Source organism: Choloepus didactylus, chromosome 4, assembly GCF_015220235.1.
Source record: "Choloepus didactylus isolate mChoDid1 chromosome 4, mChoDid1.pri, whole genome shotgun sequence".
Classification (NCBI taxonomy): Eukaryota; Metazoa; Chordata; class Mammalia; order Pilosa; family Megalonychidae; genus Choloepus; species Choloepus didactylus.
The window spans coordinates 101,986,603-102,004,688 of NC_051310.1; the positions used below are offsets into that span (position 1 = coordinate 101,986,603).

An 18,086-nucleotide genomic window follows, 5' to 3' on the forward strand; every position below is an offset into this window, starting at 1 on the left:
CAGAAGGAATAGCAACAACAACAACAAAAAAACAAAAACAAACAAACAAACCCAACAAATATTCCTTTAAAAGAAACTAAGGCCTATGGAGATAACACTTTGGTGAAAGCCAGAAAGAATTGCTTGAGGATTTTTATTTCTTCTACAATGAAGGAAAGAATTTATTCATTTGATCTTGTTTCTTTCTCAAAGTATCAAAGCATTTCAAAGCAACCTATTATTTATTGCTATGAAGATGTTACAGATTTGCTTTTCTATGTTAAGGCTCCTTCTCATGAGCTAGTATGCAGCAGGCTACTTTCACTAAAGATCCAGGACCATAAACCTTGTTCATGCAATAAGATCACTCAAATAATATTCCATCTTGGGATGCAGCTATAAAGACGGGTGATGGCCACAGAGTGCTACTTACAAACAGAAATAGCTCTTATGCAAGCTTCAAGAGACAAAAAACTTAACACCTGAAAAGACGCTTTGAAAAAATTCCCACATTCTAACAGACTGTTTTACATACCTGAGAATTTTTTTAGGGATCTGTGACGGAGAAGAGTGATTCCTTTTCTTCTTCTCTGAGTTCTGCAGTAACGAATCCTCTATTCCATCCTTCTCCATGATGGCTGCTTGGTCTGCCTCCACCTTGCTCTGATCCACGTTGAGCTGGCCTTGGGCAGGGTCACATCTGTACATGAAGACAATGGCTGGCTTCTCACTGGACTCTGTTTTTGCTTCTGTGAACCAGTGATGGCGCTGGACTGGAGGAGGGGGCAGCATGTGGATGACTGTGCCATCCAGGCCCACCAGTTTCCCTTTCTCTCGCTCTTTCTCTTTGTCATCCTCCTCTTCTGTTTTCCGACGGCGGAAGAAGCTTTTAAAAGATATCCAGCGCTTAGGTTTTGCATCAGCTGCCCGCCTGCTGCCCTCAGAGTGCAAAACTGATTCAGCTTCTGTTGACCTGGTAGGGCTGGTTGGCTTGGTCCAGCTAGTGAAATGCCTCTGCAAAAGGTTACTTGCATGGTAAGGAGAGGAAGTGGAACGTGGTGGGGGAAAGGGAGGTAGTGGCTCACTTTGGGGGTTAGTTGTTAATTTGGAGGGAGGGGGGGTGACTGGCTTTGAGAGTGGGTCTTTCTGTATTTTGGGGGTGGGATTTTCTGTGGTCTGAGATGTGTCAGCCTCACCACTGGGCTGAGATGAAAAGAGAGATTTGGGCCGGACTGGTGTACTCTTGGGTGCACTCTTAGCAGCATCGGCATCTGGAGGAATGGCATAAAGTTCTTCCACACTGCAAGCTTTAGGGCCAGACTGTGGCATTTCTGGAGGAGACTGTGGAGGTTGGATAGAAGCCACAATCTGAGAAAGCACTGTGCTTGCTTTCTCCCTGCTGCTGGTGCTGCTGCCGCTGCCCGTGGTCTGAGACTCCTGAGTGCCTTCTCTTTTTGTCACAGAATCTTGAGTGGTTCTTGGAATCTTTACTGGGGAGCTGTGGCTAGAACTATAGCTTCTCTGGGGTGAAGACTGACCTCTGTTAAGACAGTTGTTAAACTCCTGAACCTTCTGAGCCACTGAGCCCCTTTTACGCTCTGCGCTGTTCGAAAACCCTTTAGCTTGGGGACCTTCAGTGGGTTTGCTAGTGGTATTATCAGACACTTTGTTTTCAGTTTCTATTTCTTCATAAGTATGGCTTATGATGCTTGTGGTTTTTTCCTTCACTGAGAGTTCTCCACTTGTTCCCAGAAAACTTTTGTAGATGGCTAGATTGTCATATGCATTAGGATTGATTACAATGGGAACTTTGATAGCATTTTTGGAACTCCGAGCATAAGTTGGCTCATCATGGATGATAATTGGAAAAGGTGGCATACCAGCATTGTTATAACTATTAAATTTTATTTCAGACAAATTAGGAGACTTAACAGGGATGGTTTTGGAGGAAATGTTTGTAGCTGTGGGTGAAGTGGGTGCTGATTTGTGACAGTTTTTCCTTGGAGGAATGTTTGGTCCAGTACCACCACTAATTAATTCCACTTTAGGTATCTTTTGTCGTGGACTGGTACTGGAAGTCCATACTTCCTGGTATCGGATAGCACTGGATTTTTGGAAATGGGCACTTATTTGTCCTGATGTCAGTGTAGGTGATGTCACTGGAGAGTTTGGAGTAGAAGCTGAGCTTTTCATCTTCAGACTGTTGGCAGGGCCCTCGAGGTGCTCACTGGCCATGGCTGCCGACACGTCCACGACAGTATATGGCTTGCACAATGGCTGTTCCAGATTCACAACTCGGTAGGGCCTGGCTTGTTCTTCTACAGGGACAAGGTTTATAGTTACTGCTTGCCCAGCAATATCGGCAGAGGTTTTACTTTCTTGCTTCTCAGTTTGTACAGCAATCTTGCCATCTTTCTCTTCCAATCGAAGAGCAAGGACTGCTTTGTGCGTCTCTGGAACTTTTACTGAGTTTTTGAAAGCTTGTGATGAGTCCTTCTCCTGATTATTACCAGGAAGACTTTCAAGATTGGGTTGTATCTCCTTCATGTCCTTAGAATCTCCTGTGTTACCAGGAGATATCCCCCCATTGCAAATCTTCTGGGATAAACTACTGGCTGTCTCGGACCTTGATTCCTCTGTTAGAGAAGAATCCGGTGACGTGGAGTCAGACGACATAGTGCTCTGAATGCTGCCTGGTCCGTAGGAGACCACAGAATTCTCTTCATAACCATTCAGAATTTCATCATAGCTGTCATCATAGTCTACGGCACAGATTCTCTGCAGAGATTTATTTCGCAGGGGGACAGTATTCCATTTTTTGTCCACAAAGAATCGAACAGGAGACAAAGTGTTTGCCCTGAAGTTAGCAAAGCGAGGTTGCCCTCTCATGCGGATCTCCATGGCCAACAGCTCTTCATCACTCTCATCCCAGCTCTCATGCTCCTCCTCCATGTTACTGAAAAGCACATCTTCCTCACTCTCCTCGCCACTGGAAAACTCTGGGTAACAGAACCGGCCCCCTTCATTACTGATCACTTCTGTACTTCCACTCAGAATAACATGCTTTCCCTGAGTATCCTTTATCCCTCCCATCATGCAACTTGGCGGAAGCTTTCTTTCCAAAGATCGTTTATAGCAATTATTTATTCTTCCTAAGAATGTTTCTTTGGAGTTTGTTTCATTTCCTCTTATCTGGGGGGTGGTACTCAAGCCTGCTATTTCCTTTAACACTTCAGTTAGTCCATTATTGTTATTTGATATCTTCTTTGCACTATCATTATTGCTGTAAGGCTTAGGAACATGGCTAAACCCTTCCATATCATCTTCATTGTTATTGTTAAGTGGTTTTGGACTCACAACAGCCCTGTTTCGGTTCCATCCTATGATAGCAGGTTTATTCTCACAGTGTTCTTGGATGCTAAGCTCACTACATACACTTTGCCCATCCACCACCATCATAGTGGGCTTCACAGCTATAGTGGGTTTTTTTGCCACAGGAGGCCGGAAATTTCCGGTGTTCCTGATGCGGTGGTTGTTACTGTGATTGGCATTAGTTTTCACATTGCCCTGAGTGATGGGTGCCTTCTCAGGGTCTGGGGGTAGCTGGTGTAAGCTTTTAGGTTTAAAACAGTTTTTGCATTCACCAGGTTTCCAAACGTGTTCAGTGAAGGTGTTACAAGCAGACATTTTTTTAAAATAGAACTTTACAGACAATGCTTTCCTTTCAGGGCATGGCAAAACTTTCATCCATTAGTTTTCACCTTCCTCATGTGTCACAGCAGCTCTTCTAAGGATAGTCGATCTGTGAGGGGGTGGGGGGAGAGAGAAAAATCGGAATGAAAAGGGTACTATGCAACTTACCATAATGAATACTTGAAAAAAACTGGCTCCATTCATAAATTTTTCTTTAATTAAAAGATTAAGTGAGAGATAAACTAATTTGGGCAGTTCAATAATCTCCCTTTATCCAGTTAACATTTTGGAGAGTTAGCCTTTTAACCATAATTTTATGTACTCTCATTGAACCATATATATTATTTTACTTGATGTCTCTGTGACAGTGATACTGTTGACCTTCTCCTCCTAGAAATGTCTTTGGTACTGCTCTTTCTGTTATCCACCAACTTCTCTGACACTTTCAGTTCACTGTGGGTTCCTCTTCTTCCACTCACCCTTTTAATTCTGGATATCTCATACACTCTTCAAACTCAGTGCATTCAAAAGTAATCCTTCTGGCTACCTGTTTTCTCAACTCCAACTAACTTATCTTTTCTAACCAGCCTTCCTCCAAACCCAGGCCACCATCTTCCTCTTTCTTTATCCTATAGTTCAGTTACTGTCACTACAGCTCACCTAGATGGGTAAGCTTCAACCTTCAGACCATTCTTGACACTGCTGTCCCCACTTCTAACTGTGCAATTTACTATTTCCCTAAGTTAGCCCTGTCAATTAAAAAAAAATTTAAATTGTGATAACATAAATGTATCATAAAATTTGCCATTTTAAAGTGTACAATTAATTGGCATTAGTTTTTACAATGTTATGCTACCATTCCCACCATCCATTACCAAAAGTTTTTCAAGTCTTGTCAATTTTACCTCCTATGTTTCTCTGGAACCCATTCTTGCCATTGCCAGACACTGCTAGTAGTTCAGATACTCACCATCTTTGCCTAGATTACTGCAATAGGCTGTTATGTGACCTCCATATTTCACCCATTCAATTCATCCTCTATACCCTTGTTACTCAAAGTGTGGTCCTCTGACCAGCAGCATCAGCCTTAGCTGGGAACCTGTTAGAAATGCAGTATCTTAGGTCCCACTCTAGACCTACTGGATTAGAATTTGCATTTTAATGAGGTTCTTAGATGGGTTCACTGTCCTATACCACCACAAGATTTAACTTTCTAAAATGTTAATATAATAACATGGTTATTATTAGGTAAGATCAAACCATAATGTATTGACACCCCAAATGCCAGTGTACAGACTGAGGTTTGCTAGCTAAATAAGAACCATCTGGGGAACCATCCTAGACCACCTAGTCAGTCTCTGTGGAGAAGAGTCCAGGAATCTGCATTTTAACAAACTCTCCAGATAATTCTATGTGCAGTGAAGTGTTAGAACCTTTGAATACAGGATGAAATTCAAGCTCCTTAATGTTTTCATGATATGGTCCTTACCTCCCTTCTAGCTTCATGTCTTAAAAATCCACTACTCTTAACACACTCTCAATCTTACTGGGTGACTCATTTCAAAACCTTAAGACATACCTCCATATATGAGCACTTTTATTTTAGCTGTCTTTTTTTCTCCACTAGTTTTCAAGCTATTTTAAGGGACAGGCTATATCTTATTCATCTCTATCTGTATAGCATAAGGAGCTGAATAAACATTCATTGATTAAATGTTCTGGTTTTAAGGTTTATTAAAGAAAGCATCTTGTGGCTGTATCAGTCTCATCTTAGCTGCAGATCTTCCCACAGAATACCACTACAGTCTTAGGTTTCTACTTTGGTATTATAATAAGTTGGCAGAAGGCATATAAGAACTATCTTAATGGCTGGAAAGTTTAACTGCAGTCATTGTGCAATGACAGTGCCAGGATCCTTGGTGTGGTCAGAAACCCAGCCTTTTTGCCAAGTTTCAGATCGTTTCTAAGGAAGAAGAAAATATTTTCTTTAGCTACTATATACAAAGCTAAATTCCTTGTAAACAATACTTGTAAAGCACTCTGCCTTAGTGGAAGAAGTGCAGATTTAAAGACCAAAGAAGTCCAAACAGAGAGCCCAATGACCTGGCTAAAGTCTAAGTTCATTTTCTACTGGAGAACATTGGAGGATTTGCATCCAGAATCATAGAGAACTCTCAAAAACTAAACAAAAAGAAAACAAACCCAATTAAAAAACTGGCACAAGATTTTAACAGAGACTTCATCAAAGATATATCAATTGCACATAAACATGTGATGAGATGCTAAATATCACTAGTTACTATAGAAATGTAAATTAAAACTATAATAAGCTACTGCTACACATCTATTAAAATGGTTAAAATAAAGAAGACCAGAACTAGAACTCAAGGCTATAGCTACTGACAATAAACTTATTTTAAAATTATTACTTTTTTTTTTGTTGTTGTATAAGTAGTATATATTCACTGTGAGAATTCAGAAAAGCATAAAGAAAAGAGAAATCATGTGTAATCCTATTACTCAGAAGTAACTACTAACAACAGTTTTGGGCAGTTCCTGTCAGTCACACACACACACACACACACACACACACACACACACACACACACACACAATTTTAACATTCCATGTGAACTTAGTACTAAGTGGTACTGAATACAAAAGAATAAGGCACCCTGGCCTAACATCTGGCTTAACATCTTATTAACCAACTTAAACCCAGTCCTGATAAGAGAGGAATTAAGTTTCCTCTTTGTAAGTAGTACAGCATATTTTCTTATACAGTATATTTTCTTTTTCCAAGATTGGCAGATATGCAGGAAAAAGAATCCCCCACTTTGAACCGAAGTTAAATTAATTTAGTCAAAAGATGTCTCTGTTGAGTTGATCAGCAGCTATCACATTATCAACAGGATAGCCACATGAAAACACCAGAAACACAGCCAGTGCTGTGTGCAATAGAAACCCAACAATAAAATTGAGCACTTGGATTCGACAATCTTTCATAAGTTCTACATTTATCTGTATTCATGTTGCTATAAAACTAAGAGATAAACCAAGCAAACACCTTTAGTAAGCACCAGATGGAGCTGCTGTCTAAGCCACAAAGCCTTAACAATGAGGGTTTTATTTTAAAACACTAATTATGTTTGGAGACAAAGATGTGCACTTAAAGACACCATCAAAACTATTTTAACTTATAACAAGCTCTTAGGGAGAGAAGCTATGGCAGATACAGCTCTGTCCAAAGAGCAATCCTTGTGTTTTACTGCCTTTGTGAACCGACTTCTATGGTAATCAATATCTAGCAGCTTTTCCTGTGCAACACTGACACCCTCAAAATGGGAAACTAGTAACCAAAGTTATGCTTGAGAAATAAGAAATGTGTGTCTTGAGGCACTTTAATCAAGGAAATATGACAGTCTATGCTGGTGTCTTCTATTTATCTGCCAGAACAGGTCTGATATGGAGCACCCAAAAGGAATGCTTGATAAGAAAAGCTCATTTGCCTCCACATTCTTTATAATCTCAAAGCAAATCTTGCAGATGTAATGGTCAATGGAAGAGTTTAACGGTTGAAGCTGTCCCTAGAAGCTAGCCAGGATTCCATGGTCTAAAACCCCATTTCATATTTGACAGTTTTCAGGACCAAAACCCTTTAGGTTATAGATGAAGCTATTCAAGAGTTGCCTATTTCACTTCAATTCACAACAACTTTTAAAGAATCTATTATTGTTTTTTACTCTCTCTCTACTGCTATACATAAAATGACAATAATTAGTTTGCTTCCAATCCAACAGCTCCAAGCAGACTTGATACAAAACAACCAAATCCATACTGGATTTCAATCGTGCAATAAAAAAGGCCAGAAGAAAGAGTTAAGAGTTCCTCATATTGAAAGCAATTCCCAAGTTGGTGAAAAGGGGGAGTGGGTGGGGGTGGTATATTAAACATCGTGTATGAAACATTTCCTAAAAGCATCCAAGGAGAATCTGTAATAATAAGGAAGGATGGGAAATGCACTGCTAAGCTCCTTCCCCAATCCTGTGACTCCCAGAGGCCATTAGTTCTCTCCATAAAATCTGTCACATTGCCACTGAGGCAGAGGCAGAGGCAGGACTCAAGAATCCTCACTGCCGCACATGGGTTTTGAGGATGCTCTTAATGAGGAACAATTACCTTGATATCATCCCAGACATTACTCCATCTTTAGGAAGCTGGTGCAAAATTTACGAGGTAAAGTTCTCATCTGGCTTTTGTAATGGAACATGTGGGTCACTTATATAAAAAGGAAAGGAAAATGTGACAAATATCCTCACGTCACTGTTCCCAACCTTTCCTTCTTGCATAGTGAAAAATGCTGACCTAACACCTCAACCAGCTGCCAAACCCTTCAGAAAATGACTAAAAGGGTGGGGAGAGGATGTGAAAGCAAAGCTGCAGGAAGAGGTTTTCTAGTAGATAAAATACAGCTTTAATTTGGTACATAAATGGAAATTCCATGCGTAAAAAGAGCCCTCTTAGAGAACTAACAAAAAAAAAAACAAAAACAAACAAACAAACAAACAAAAAACACAGTTCTTTGCTATCCCAGGAACTAGATATATCTTAAAATACAAGTGTCTTCCGTAAAAGAAGAAACCAAAGCAAAACCTGCTTAATTTTGAAAACTTAACTAAAGCTCTATGGAAAGCAGGAAGCCCATCCATTTCCAATTGTCCTAACCACAACAACTTTTTCTAACAATTTGCTGATCCTGTCACATGATGGTCATCACAGGATAAGAATTGTGCAACAGCAAATGCATCACCGGACAGCAGCACTTCTCAGTTCCTATTTTCAAGCTCTTTGATGAATCAATTAAATAATAATAAGAATTATTATTATTATAAACTTGGTAATAACTAGCTAATTCTAAGATTATAAGTTCTAAAGTATTCCCTGAACTCACCTCAGACCCCTACTTAAGAAGGTAAACATCAGAGCGGATGTTAAAATATTATCTAAAAACAGTCAAGAACTCCAAAGTGTTTTCAGTTTTATTCTGTTTGCAGGCTGTTTCCTCCTCTAATGCTGTTCCATTTGGCAAAACCCTACTGATTCTTCAGGACCAGTTCAAATATTACCTCTGTGATGAAGCTTTTCCTGACTCTCTAAACACCTTTATTTATAAAACCACATTGTACTGTAATTATGTAAGTCCCTAGAAGGCAGGGCTGTGTCTTTTTCATCTCTATATCTCTTGTATTGCTTAGAACATACTAGATACTAACTAAATGATTGCTGAATAATAATTTTAGCTAGCATTTACTACTAAATGCCAGGCACTATCTGAAGCACTTCACCCATGATAACTCTTCTAATTCTCACACTACTACTATGATGTTCAGACTATTATTAGTCCCACTTTACAGATGAAGAAACAGAGACTTGTCCACGGTCAAGCTAGTAAATGGCAGAGCCACGATGGATGACAGCATGTATGCATGCATAAATGGTAGGTTCAGCTATCCATGGCATCTGGAGGCTGCTTTAGATATAAGCATGGTGGTACCTGAAAGACGGTCCACTTGGCAACATCAGCAATGCCGGCCACAGTGGAATTCCACTGCGATCAAAGAAGTGTTAGAAGTAGGCACACCCACACCTTCCCTAGCTCAGCTCTGAGGTGGGCACAGACCATGTGTTCACTGCAGAGTAAGCTCGGGATAAACTAAGAGGCTACCTGACAGCTAGCAGGCTGCACCTCAGCTACCTGAGCTGCTCCGGAGTGTGCTGCTTGTGCCTTTGTCCTTCCTCTTAGTAACACAGACCTCAGAGTGTTAAGGGAGTCAAGTCTGATCTTCAATCCAGCCCAACTTGAGTGGGAGTCACCCTTTTGTGTGTGTTTGTGGCGGGGGGAGGATGTTGTTTGCTGGTTGAGAATAAGTGGTGAGATGCTGCTACAAGTTGCCTTTCTGCATTCCTCCTTTCCATTGCCCCCAACCAGAAAGCCAACCATCGAAGGAAGAAAGCTAAATTGTAGGCTAAATTAGGGGAGTCACTGACTGCACTGTGAGAAGAAAGATGACCTCTGATTTAAATGGAGGGGAAATAAGGTCAGTGCAAGATTTAAAGGTAAGAAAAAGAGAAGCAAAAGGGAGAAAAGGAAATTGGGAAAGAAAAAGAAATAAAATAATTTATAATTCTGAGAAAAATTCCACTTGAGTTTTTTACAGCAACATAATCAGAGGACATAAAGCAATAGAGTCATTTGTTACCCCTCTGTGCCATTTTTTTTTTTTTTTTTTTTGAGGCTTTATTGTCTTCTGTGATTTGTACCTTTGGTAGGAGGTATTATTTTTTTTCAATCAAAAAATTAAAATTTTACCTTTCTCAGCTACAGAGAAGAGTGAACAATACATACTGTAAAACATTTACAATTTAGATTTTTAAAGGCGAAAGGTGCTTCTAAAGTAATGAAAGTCTGAATTCTATAATACTTTAAAGAAACATAGATTTATTGCTTTCAAAGATACCATAATAAACAAGTATAAAATTCCTTCCTGGTAGAGGGACATGGAGGACCTCTTCCAATAAATAGGTAAGAATTACTCTTATAATAGCTATCAGTAAATAACAGCTTAAAAATTCATCAAAACAGCATCTCTTTCCTCTAACAGAATACTCTATACATTATGCTCACAATTAAATTAGTAACCCATCCTGGGTGGATCTGCATCTAATCAGGGGTCTTAAGTGTAAAAGAAAGGCTGAGTGGGTGAGACATGCAGCTTCTTTGATTTCTGTGAAATCACAGCACTGAGGCAGCCTGTACCCATATTTTGCCCACTCCTTTAAATGCTGATGCGGATGAGGAGCCAGGTAGGACTTTGGAAGGTATGTGATGCATAACTACTTGTTTGGGGGATTGTTTACTTGTGGGTTCTGATTGTAGAAGTAGGTTGGGGACAATTTAACTTTCTTCATACGAAAAAGAAACATATAAATTGGCATAGTTGTTATAAAAAGAGGGAGAAGCCTCTGCTAAGGCACTGCTATTTGGGCAAGATAAAATAATAAAAAAAGAATTACAAGCTTTTCTTTAAGGAATTAACTTTAACATTAAAAGCAACTCAGTGAGATTTTGAATATGCATATATATATATATATAAATATATATATCTTTCTAATGCCCATATGTAGCATATTATAACATATTCAGATTAACACATCCAACATGAAGAATACTTCCCAAATTACTAAGCCAACAAATTTGTATTAACTTGTTCACAATCAGTAATCAACCAGCAAGTGTTTACTGAAGAGCCACAGAAACAAATAGTAAGAAACAAATGTCTCCTATATATAACTTGACCAATAAGAGGAAAAACTCATAGTCCACAGAAACATGTATTACTACCAATGCAAAAACTTTCCCACTTAGCTTTACCTATTTTCTTTTATAGTTTCCTACATCTGCAGGCTAAGAAAACACAATAATCTGCCTCTAGAAAATACCCTGATATTCCCTATGATACCCATTGCAAACTAAAACAAAAATAAAAAGAATTATATTTAAAACAAACAAACAAACAAAAAACTCTCTCTTATACTGGGATCCAGGATATACTTTCAAGGGTCTATGAATTCTCCAAAAGAACTTAATATTGAAGTGAAAGCAAAGGTAGGTTAAATCTAAAATAAATCAATAGAAAACATATGTGGATTATCACAATGGCCACTTATAAAAAGCACAGCAGCATGATTTCCAAGTCTAAAACCTTGGGTTTCTAATCTCAGCTGGCACCGAGGAGGAGGAGGCTTACTTAATATGTAAATGATGCATTCTCACCAATTGAAGACCAAAATGGCATCATGGTACAGTCACTGTGCATTGCACCAATTTTGGATTTTTGGCATCCTAAAAAGAAAAGTGGCAGATGAAGAGAGCCTAAGGTAATGAAAGCTGCAAAAGAACCTTTGGGGTGGCAGGCAGCTCCCTACTCACTTCGTCAGCAGCATTTAGTTTCAGCAAAACATCATCTTGTATGTTAATTTGCTTCATTAGATTTATAGGTTTTTTTGTCTTAAACTTTTAAATTTGTTTTGGTTTATGGCTAAATGAGAGCTATAAGAATAAGGAATTTATACCTAATTTTTATGTTTGTTCTTATAAAAATAAAAAACTACAATAATAATGTAAGTCAACCACTGGGAGACTGCAATTATTTTTTTCCCCAATTAAAAGGGTCCATAAATTAATCAAAGTTTGAAAAGGAGTGCTTAAAAACAATATTCTCGGAAGTCAAGTAAGCATTCCTTTATTAATTGCTAAGCATCTGTAGAGGGAGTATAGCAAATATCTACTCACAGAGCTGTTATGAAAATGAAATAAGATAAAAGTATAAAGTATCTAAGACAGAGGCTAAACCATAGTAAGCACTTAATGAATATCAGCGTCTTTCCTCCTCATTCCAATGGAGGACAGGAAGGGTGATCCCTTCCAATCCCCTCCACATATACATCCACACTCGATATTGACATGCCAAATGGGAGCTAAGAAACCTAATTTCTGGTGGAAAAACTATTAACTATGCTGGTTAGGTTCAATTATCAAGGATGGTTAATTGAAAGTTTCAGCAGGCTTGTAAACTTCCTACTTACAACATTGTTTCTAGGGGGAAAAGGTACTCCGAGTTCTGAATAACAGACTCGCAAAGAAAACTTGGCAACTCATCTTGGATTTGTGTTGCATCGTTTCGAGAGATGCTGTCAGATTATATTCAGGCAGGAGTGCCTGAGCAACAAGGTAACTAGGATAGCATCTGTGCTTCAGGAGTTCTGGTGGACATGAAAAGGGTGTACCCTGGTAGGTGGACAGTTGGAGGCAGTGCGGTTAGTTTCAACGTTAAAAATACTAGACACATAAGACCCCAAATTAACTCAGAGTGAATGAAAGAGAGGGCCAATTGAGAGGCCAATGTACAACACTTATCGACCACTGGGACGCTGGGGGAGAGGGACAGGGAATGGAGATGACTCTGGGTCTGTCTACATTAAAACCCAGGATGACTTTCCAGCAGCATACTGAATTGTTTTAATTGAGATAGCACCAAATGCACTACTTTAATTTTAGGGAAAACGAGCAAACTGATGTTTGAAGAAATTCAAACATATTCTAAAATGAATAAGGGCTACACGTTTTTCCGATTGAGAAATATCCATGTTTTATTGCTATTTTCTTATATGAATTTGACTCAGTCTTAGTGTAAAGGGTTGGTGAAAGCAATATAAAGAAGGCATGATGCTGAGGTGGAAGGGAGATAAAGAAAAAGGTTAAGCAACAATTTATCTATTCTTTCTTGCTCTTTTACTACGAATAAAGGCAGAAACATAAACTCTGGACTGAGTAACTAAAGTGACGGGGCCAATGATGGAGCATGAAAGTTGGGATGTGGCCAGAGAATTTACCACCCGAGATGGGCACTCAAGGCTGTTCCCAGGAAACACCAGGAGATTGGACTTGTGGAGGTACGGATTTTAATAGACATGGGGACCACGGTCTTACAGAGGAAAAACTAAATTATCCAACAAAAGTATGTTTTCATTTCTCATCAAGTGAAGATACCTGCTGTGATCTCTATCACAGAACCATACAGAGAACCAAGACTCTCTGAATGGGAAATGACAGGGAGGATGCCACCCGTTTTGAAGGTGGTGGGGTAGTTCATGGTTGTTTAGTTTTTTTTTTGCCGGACCCTGGTGGTTGCCAGAGTACTAGGTAGTATTTCCATTTCTATCATAACAATGTGATTAGTAAAACACTCAGAGGCACATGTGTGAACAACACTCAAGGCCAATACTAATTAGATATGTAACTTTATGCATTACTCAAACTCTCTAGGCCTCACATTCCTTATCTTTCTTTCAAAAATAAAAAATAATTTCTTTATATTATGAAAGCAATCAGAAAATATATTTTTTAAAAACCCTCACTAAATATTCTTCCAGGTATTTTTCCTGTACATAGATCAAATTTTGTACACACACACACAGATGTATTGAATGCAATGAACATGACATGACTTTTGCTGCCTTTAGTGTTTTTCAAAATTTACAATCTATTTAAAACAGTATATAAATGCATTTTGAGTTAAAGTGCCATTTCAAACAGGAGAAATAACACTTAAGTCAAGAGTCCTTTGATAACCTCAATTAAAACTACTTATATATAATAAGAAACAAGTCTTCCCTATGAAAATAGTTATCTGGCAAGAGTACCTATTCAGGACACAAAGTAGAGAGCCCCTTAGGCTCTCACTTGCAGGCTCTTTTCTCTTGTTTTACACACAAATTTAATTTGATTAACTCAAATCAGTTGTGTTGATGTTGTCTGCACAGAAATAAAGGTGAGTGCTATACTTATAATTGGATAAATGGTAACCTGTCTCTCTCATGCTCCCTTCTAGTTCTACATCCCTTATCTACTTCACTATGAATCTACTGAGACAATAATGTTAATTTATTTGAATAGAGATGTGTGTCTCAGTGTTCAAAAAGGTACCCAAATGCCCCTTCCACTATCACTCCTTTAAAAAGACTCATTCCAACCCATCTCTTTTGTGATTGGGTCTACTCCCAATCATTTAAGGGGCAGAATAACTTCTGAGAGCCTATACCTTTTGCTACTGTCCTCTCAAGCTCCAGACTTCATCTTCCAGCTGCCTACTAAATCTTGCCATACAGAATTAATGATCTTTCCTCCAACTTGTGCTCCATCTTCTCCTGGGTGTCATAACAATTAAGGTTATCACAGCACTGGTAGACCTTCAGGCTAGAAAACCCTGGATCAACTTTGACTCCTTCTCATCCTTCTCATGCTATATTCAATCAATTGCCAGGTCCTGCTGTCCAATCTGTCCCCTCCCTTTCATCCTCCCTAGCTGGAACTCAAGTCCAGAATTTCATCACTCTGTCTGAAGCACTGGGATAATATCTTGTCTTCTAATTCGTCTAAAATATAGATCTTTATCTCTTTATAAAACCATTAGTGGTTCTCAGTTGCCTATCTAATACATTTGAACTTCTTAGAGTGAAATGAAATATTCTTTGTGATCTGATATTGTCTTACCTTTTTTTTAAAAAAAGCATTATCTCCTGCATGCCCACCTACATAACTGTTCAAAATTCTACAGCTCTTTTATTGTTCCAGTCAAATGCCAACTTCCCTGAGAAGTCTCTCCAGATCCTCCTCCTAAATTAACTGCCTCCTCAAAATTCTTATCACATGGCATTTATGGCTATTTGTATACAACTCTTCTCTCTCTCACTAGTCTTAACACCTTGAACACAGGAGACACTCACTCATTTTTATATTCTTGAACAAATAAACAAATGATGCTTTATTATCTGGTTTCACAGACCAAAATAAATTAGAAGAGGGTAGAAGCATTCAGACAGAAGTGGCAAGTGACAAGTGACTACCTGACAGCAAAACCAGGGAAAGAAAAACACCGAAAGAAAAACAACTCAAAAAGCATTTTGGTGTAGGGCAAACAGCCCTATCACCCTCAAGTGCATCACCATATTCCAGAATAGCATTGTGACTGATACTGACACATGCTTGATATCATAGCATGATATCAAGAAAATGTTAAATTGTGTTCAGTACCCTGTGTTTAAGAAAGGAAGAAAACAAACAAAAGTGTAATATGTATTTTGGAAAGATTGTCATACAAATGGTTTTACTGTTTAAAAGTTTATGTATTTAATTATAACATAAATACCTGTGATAAGCAAATTTATATAATAAAGAAGGATAGGAGGAAAAAGTACTCCAAACCTTAGGGTATATTAAAAAAAAAATTAGGTAATGTAGACACCAAGTGATTATTCTAAATAAAAACATTTTAATGTTTAAAGAGCTCAAGCCCATAGGTATCCAGAAAATTTGGCCAACTAGAACTCATTCTTTCAAAGGACAGAGAGTTAGGATGTTACTGTGTCATTACACAGTTATTCAGCAAACCCTCCTGTTTTATTGTGTGACTGGAGAATGATGGGGTGGGGAGGAGATAAGGAAGTAGAAAAACAACAACAAAAAAGATAAAAAATGGAGAGTGAAAGATAAAGGGGATTCAAAACAAACAAAAGGTGGAGGACAATCAAGACAAATAAGAGAAAGAATAGAAAAGCAAAAAGAGAAAGCCCAGTGTACCTGAGGAGACACATTCAGAAAAAGGAAAGCTCGACTTTTATTTTCCCTTCTCTTGACTTCCTTTGTTCTAATTGACTTCAGGCTGATGTGTATACCCTTAGATGCATGCTGAATTCCAATGAAGTCCTCCTACACATGTACTTTATACCAACACAATCCAGTTAAAAGGATTTTAATTGGTGTGCACCATTCCCTGCAATTTCAACATTTTAAAAATGAATAGTCTTACTAAGTACCAGATGGTGACATGTACTAATTAATCAGGCCCATTCAGTGAATGAGCATATTAAAATGAATGCACCTATTAGACATGTGTTGCCAATGCTCTATCCTGAGGAAGCCTCCCCTTAAATGAAAGCCCATGGAAGGTACAGATTTACTGTGCAATACTCACAAGTGTCTCCCTCAATTATTTGCCGCAGCAATACCATCACTTTTGCGTTTCCCCCTAGATCACTCGATATTTCATGCTCAGCAGCCTGTGAGTCCTGCTATCCCTCTGTAATCTGTTAAACCATTGTAAGCAAAAGCCAGCTGAATAATGGGTTTACTATTTTTCTACTACAAACTCATCAAGGTCATCTGTTAAAGAAGGACAACAGCTAAGGGACAGATCAAATGAGGCTCTTGATCTAACTCTCTTTCTCCCCAGTTTGTCTGTCAGGCAGCTAAGGCCTGAGCATTGCCAGCTGAGGGAATAAAACGGTGCAAATGGAAATCCTGCATGACAGGATTGCCATGTTTTGATTTTCTTTAAATATTGTTAGCACTGGAGAGAAAGGTATAATTTATTGGTAGGTCTCAAAATTGCTGGTAGGTACTCTGAAAGAGAAAGAAATCTAGAAGCTGTCTGTTCTCTTAGTTTCTCATACTCACCACTCTTCTATTTTATATTATTGTGGATCATTGTAACTCCAAATGTATTCTAATAGTAGAGAATTCCCTAAAATCTCTAGACTTACTGAGAAACACTGGTCTCTGATTTGTTGAAGGCAGTGCAAACTGAGTGGCTGATTAGGTAAGGAAGCAACAAGGCATAGACAAAATGTGGACTTTGAAGAAGAAAAAAGTGTTGTAAGATATGTCATCTGGTACACAGCAGGCACAAAGTCACTAACAAATGTTAGTTTCTCCCCTAGATGATAACAAATGGTAGGGGAAATTTTTGTTTGCTTGTTAAAAAAATCAACTTGAAGGGAAACCTAACCGAAAAGAAGCCTAAACATGACTACCTTTGGAGAATTTGGATATTATGGTAAAAAATATGACTTTTGGGCATACTTTAAAATTAAAGTCTATATACTTTAGCTGCCAAAGTAAGCCTCACAGACAATATTTTGAGAACTATGTGCTTGTTTATGATGTATGGCAATGGTTATTGCTTAAAATCAGAATAGAACCCAAAAGAATTCTTAGGGGAATGCATACCATTTATAGAAACAACAAAATTTGTAGTTACAAACTAGACAGGCCTCGCTAATGACAAAGGCAATTTTTATTTTATTATTTTCCCTAGGCTCTTGCCTAAAAACAAGGGGTAGAATCAATTCAATATATCAACAGAATTTAATTAATTAGAATATAATTAAGAGTTCAAAATAACATGAACATTTTCATCAAGAGGTTTCTAGGCAATGAATGGTTCAATAATTTTTCAAAAATTTCTATTACTTTTAATAATTTTTGGTAAATTTCTATTATTTTTAAAAATTTGGTTCTCCTTTATCCCTCTTATATAAGAAAATATTTTGGTAGAATGTTCAGCAAACAGACTCTTATAAGTGCCTTGTGTTATGAGATGATAATACAAATCCCAAGAAGACAAGATGTCAAAGCCAACCACAATCCCTAGCCCAAACACTTGAAAAGGAACATGTTAGAGAAATCAGAATGCTGGCTAACTGAAGAAGAAGCATTGATTTATAACAACCTAAGTAGACTAAGACAACTTTCAGACCACTCTAAAAAATAATCTATTGCTAAATTGTGAAGAGCACAATTGATTAACACCCCACAAGCCCATTTTTTCATTAAGACAAGACAGAAAACACACTGCTTCTTGAACATACAGGTCATGAATAACTTAACATGAAACCACATGAAAAAGGGCACAGCATCCACTCTTAGAAGACAGCAACTTTACTTAGAAGACTGCACTAATATTAAAGCTTAACTTGATTTGGAACAATATGGAAGCCTAAAATAAATACCAAGT

The 18,086-nt window shown here is 38.2% G+C and overlaps 1 protein-coding gene across 3 annotated transcripts in view; it reads right to left on the reverse strand.

The window, feature by feature from the left end:
• The window catches only part of PEAK1 (pseudopodium enriched atypical kinase 1), a 133,442-nt gene that overhangs the window by 66,616 nt on the left and 48,740 nt on the right, over positions 1–18,086 (reverse strand). Inside the window, exons 2-3 of one of the 3 annotated variants that reach the window (XM_037833333.1) lie at positions 11,436–11,575; positions 515–3,781 (exon numbers count right to left, since the gene is read on the reverse strand). In XM_037833333.1, the coding sequence (XP_037689261.1) occupies positions 515–3,726 (3,212 nt within the window). In that variant the 5' untranslated portion in view covers positions 3,727–3,781; positions 11,436–11,575. Of the gene's footprint in view, positions 1–514; positions 3,782–4,642; positions 4,675–11,435; positions 11,576–18,086 lie in introns of those variants that run through there. The other 2 variants (XM_037833334.1, XM_037833332.1) reach the window with 2 other exon arrangements.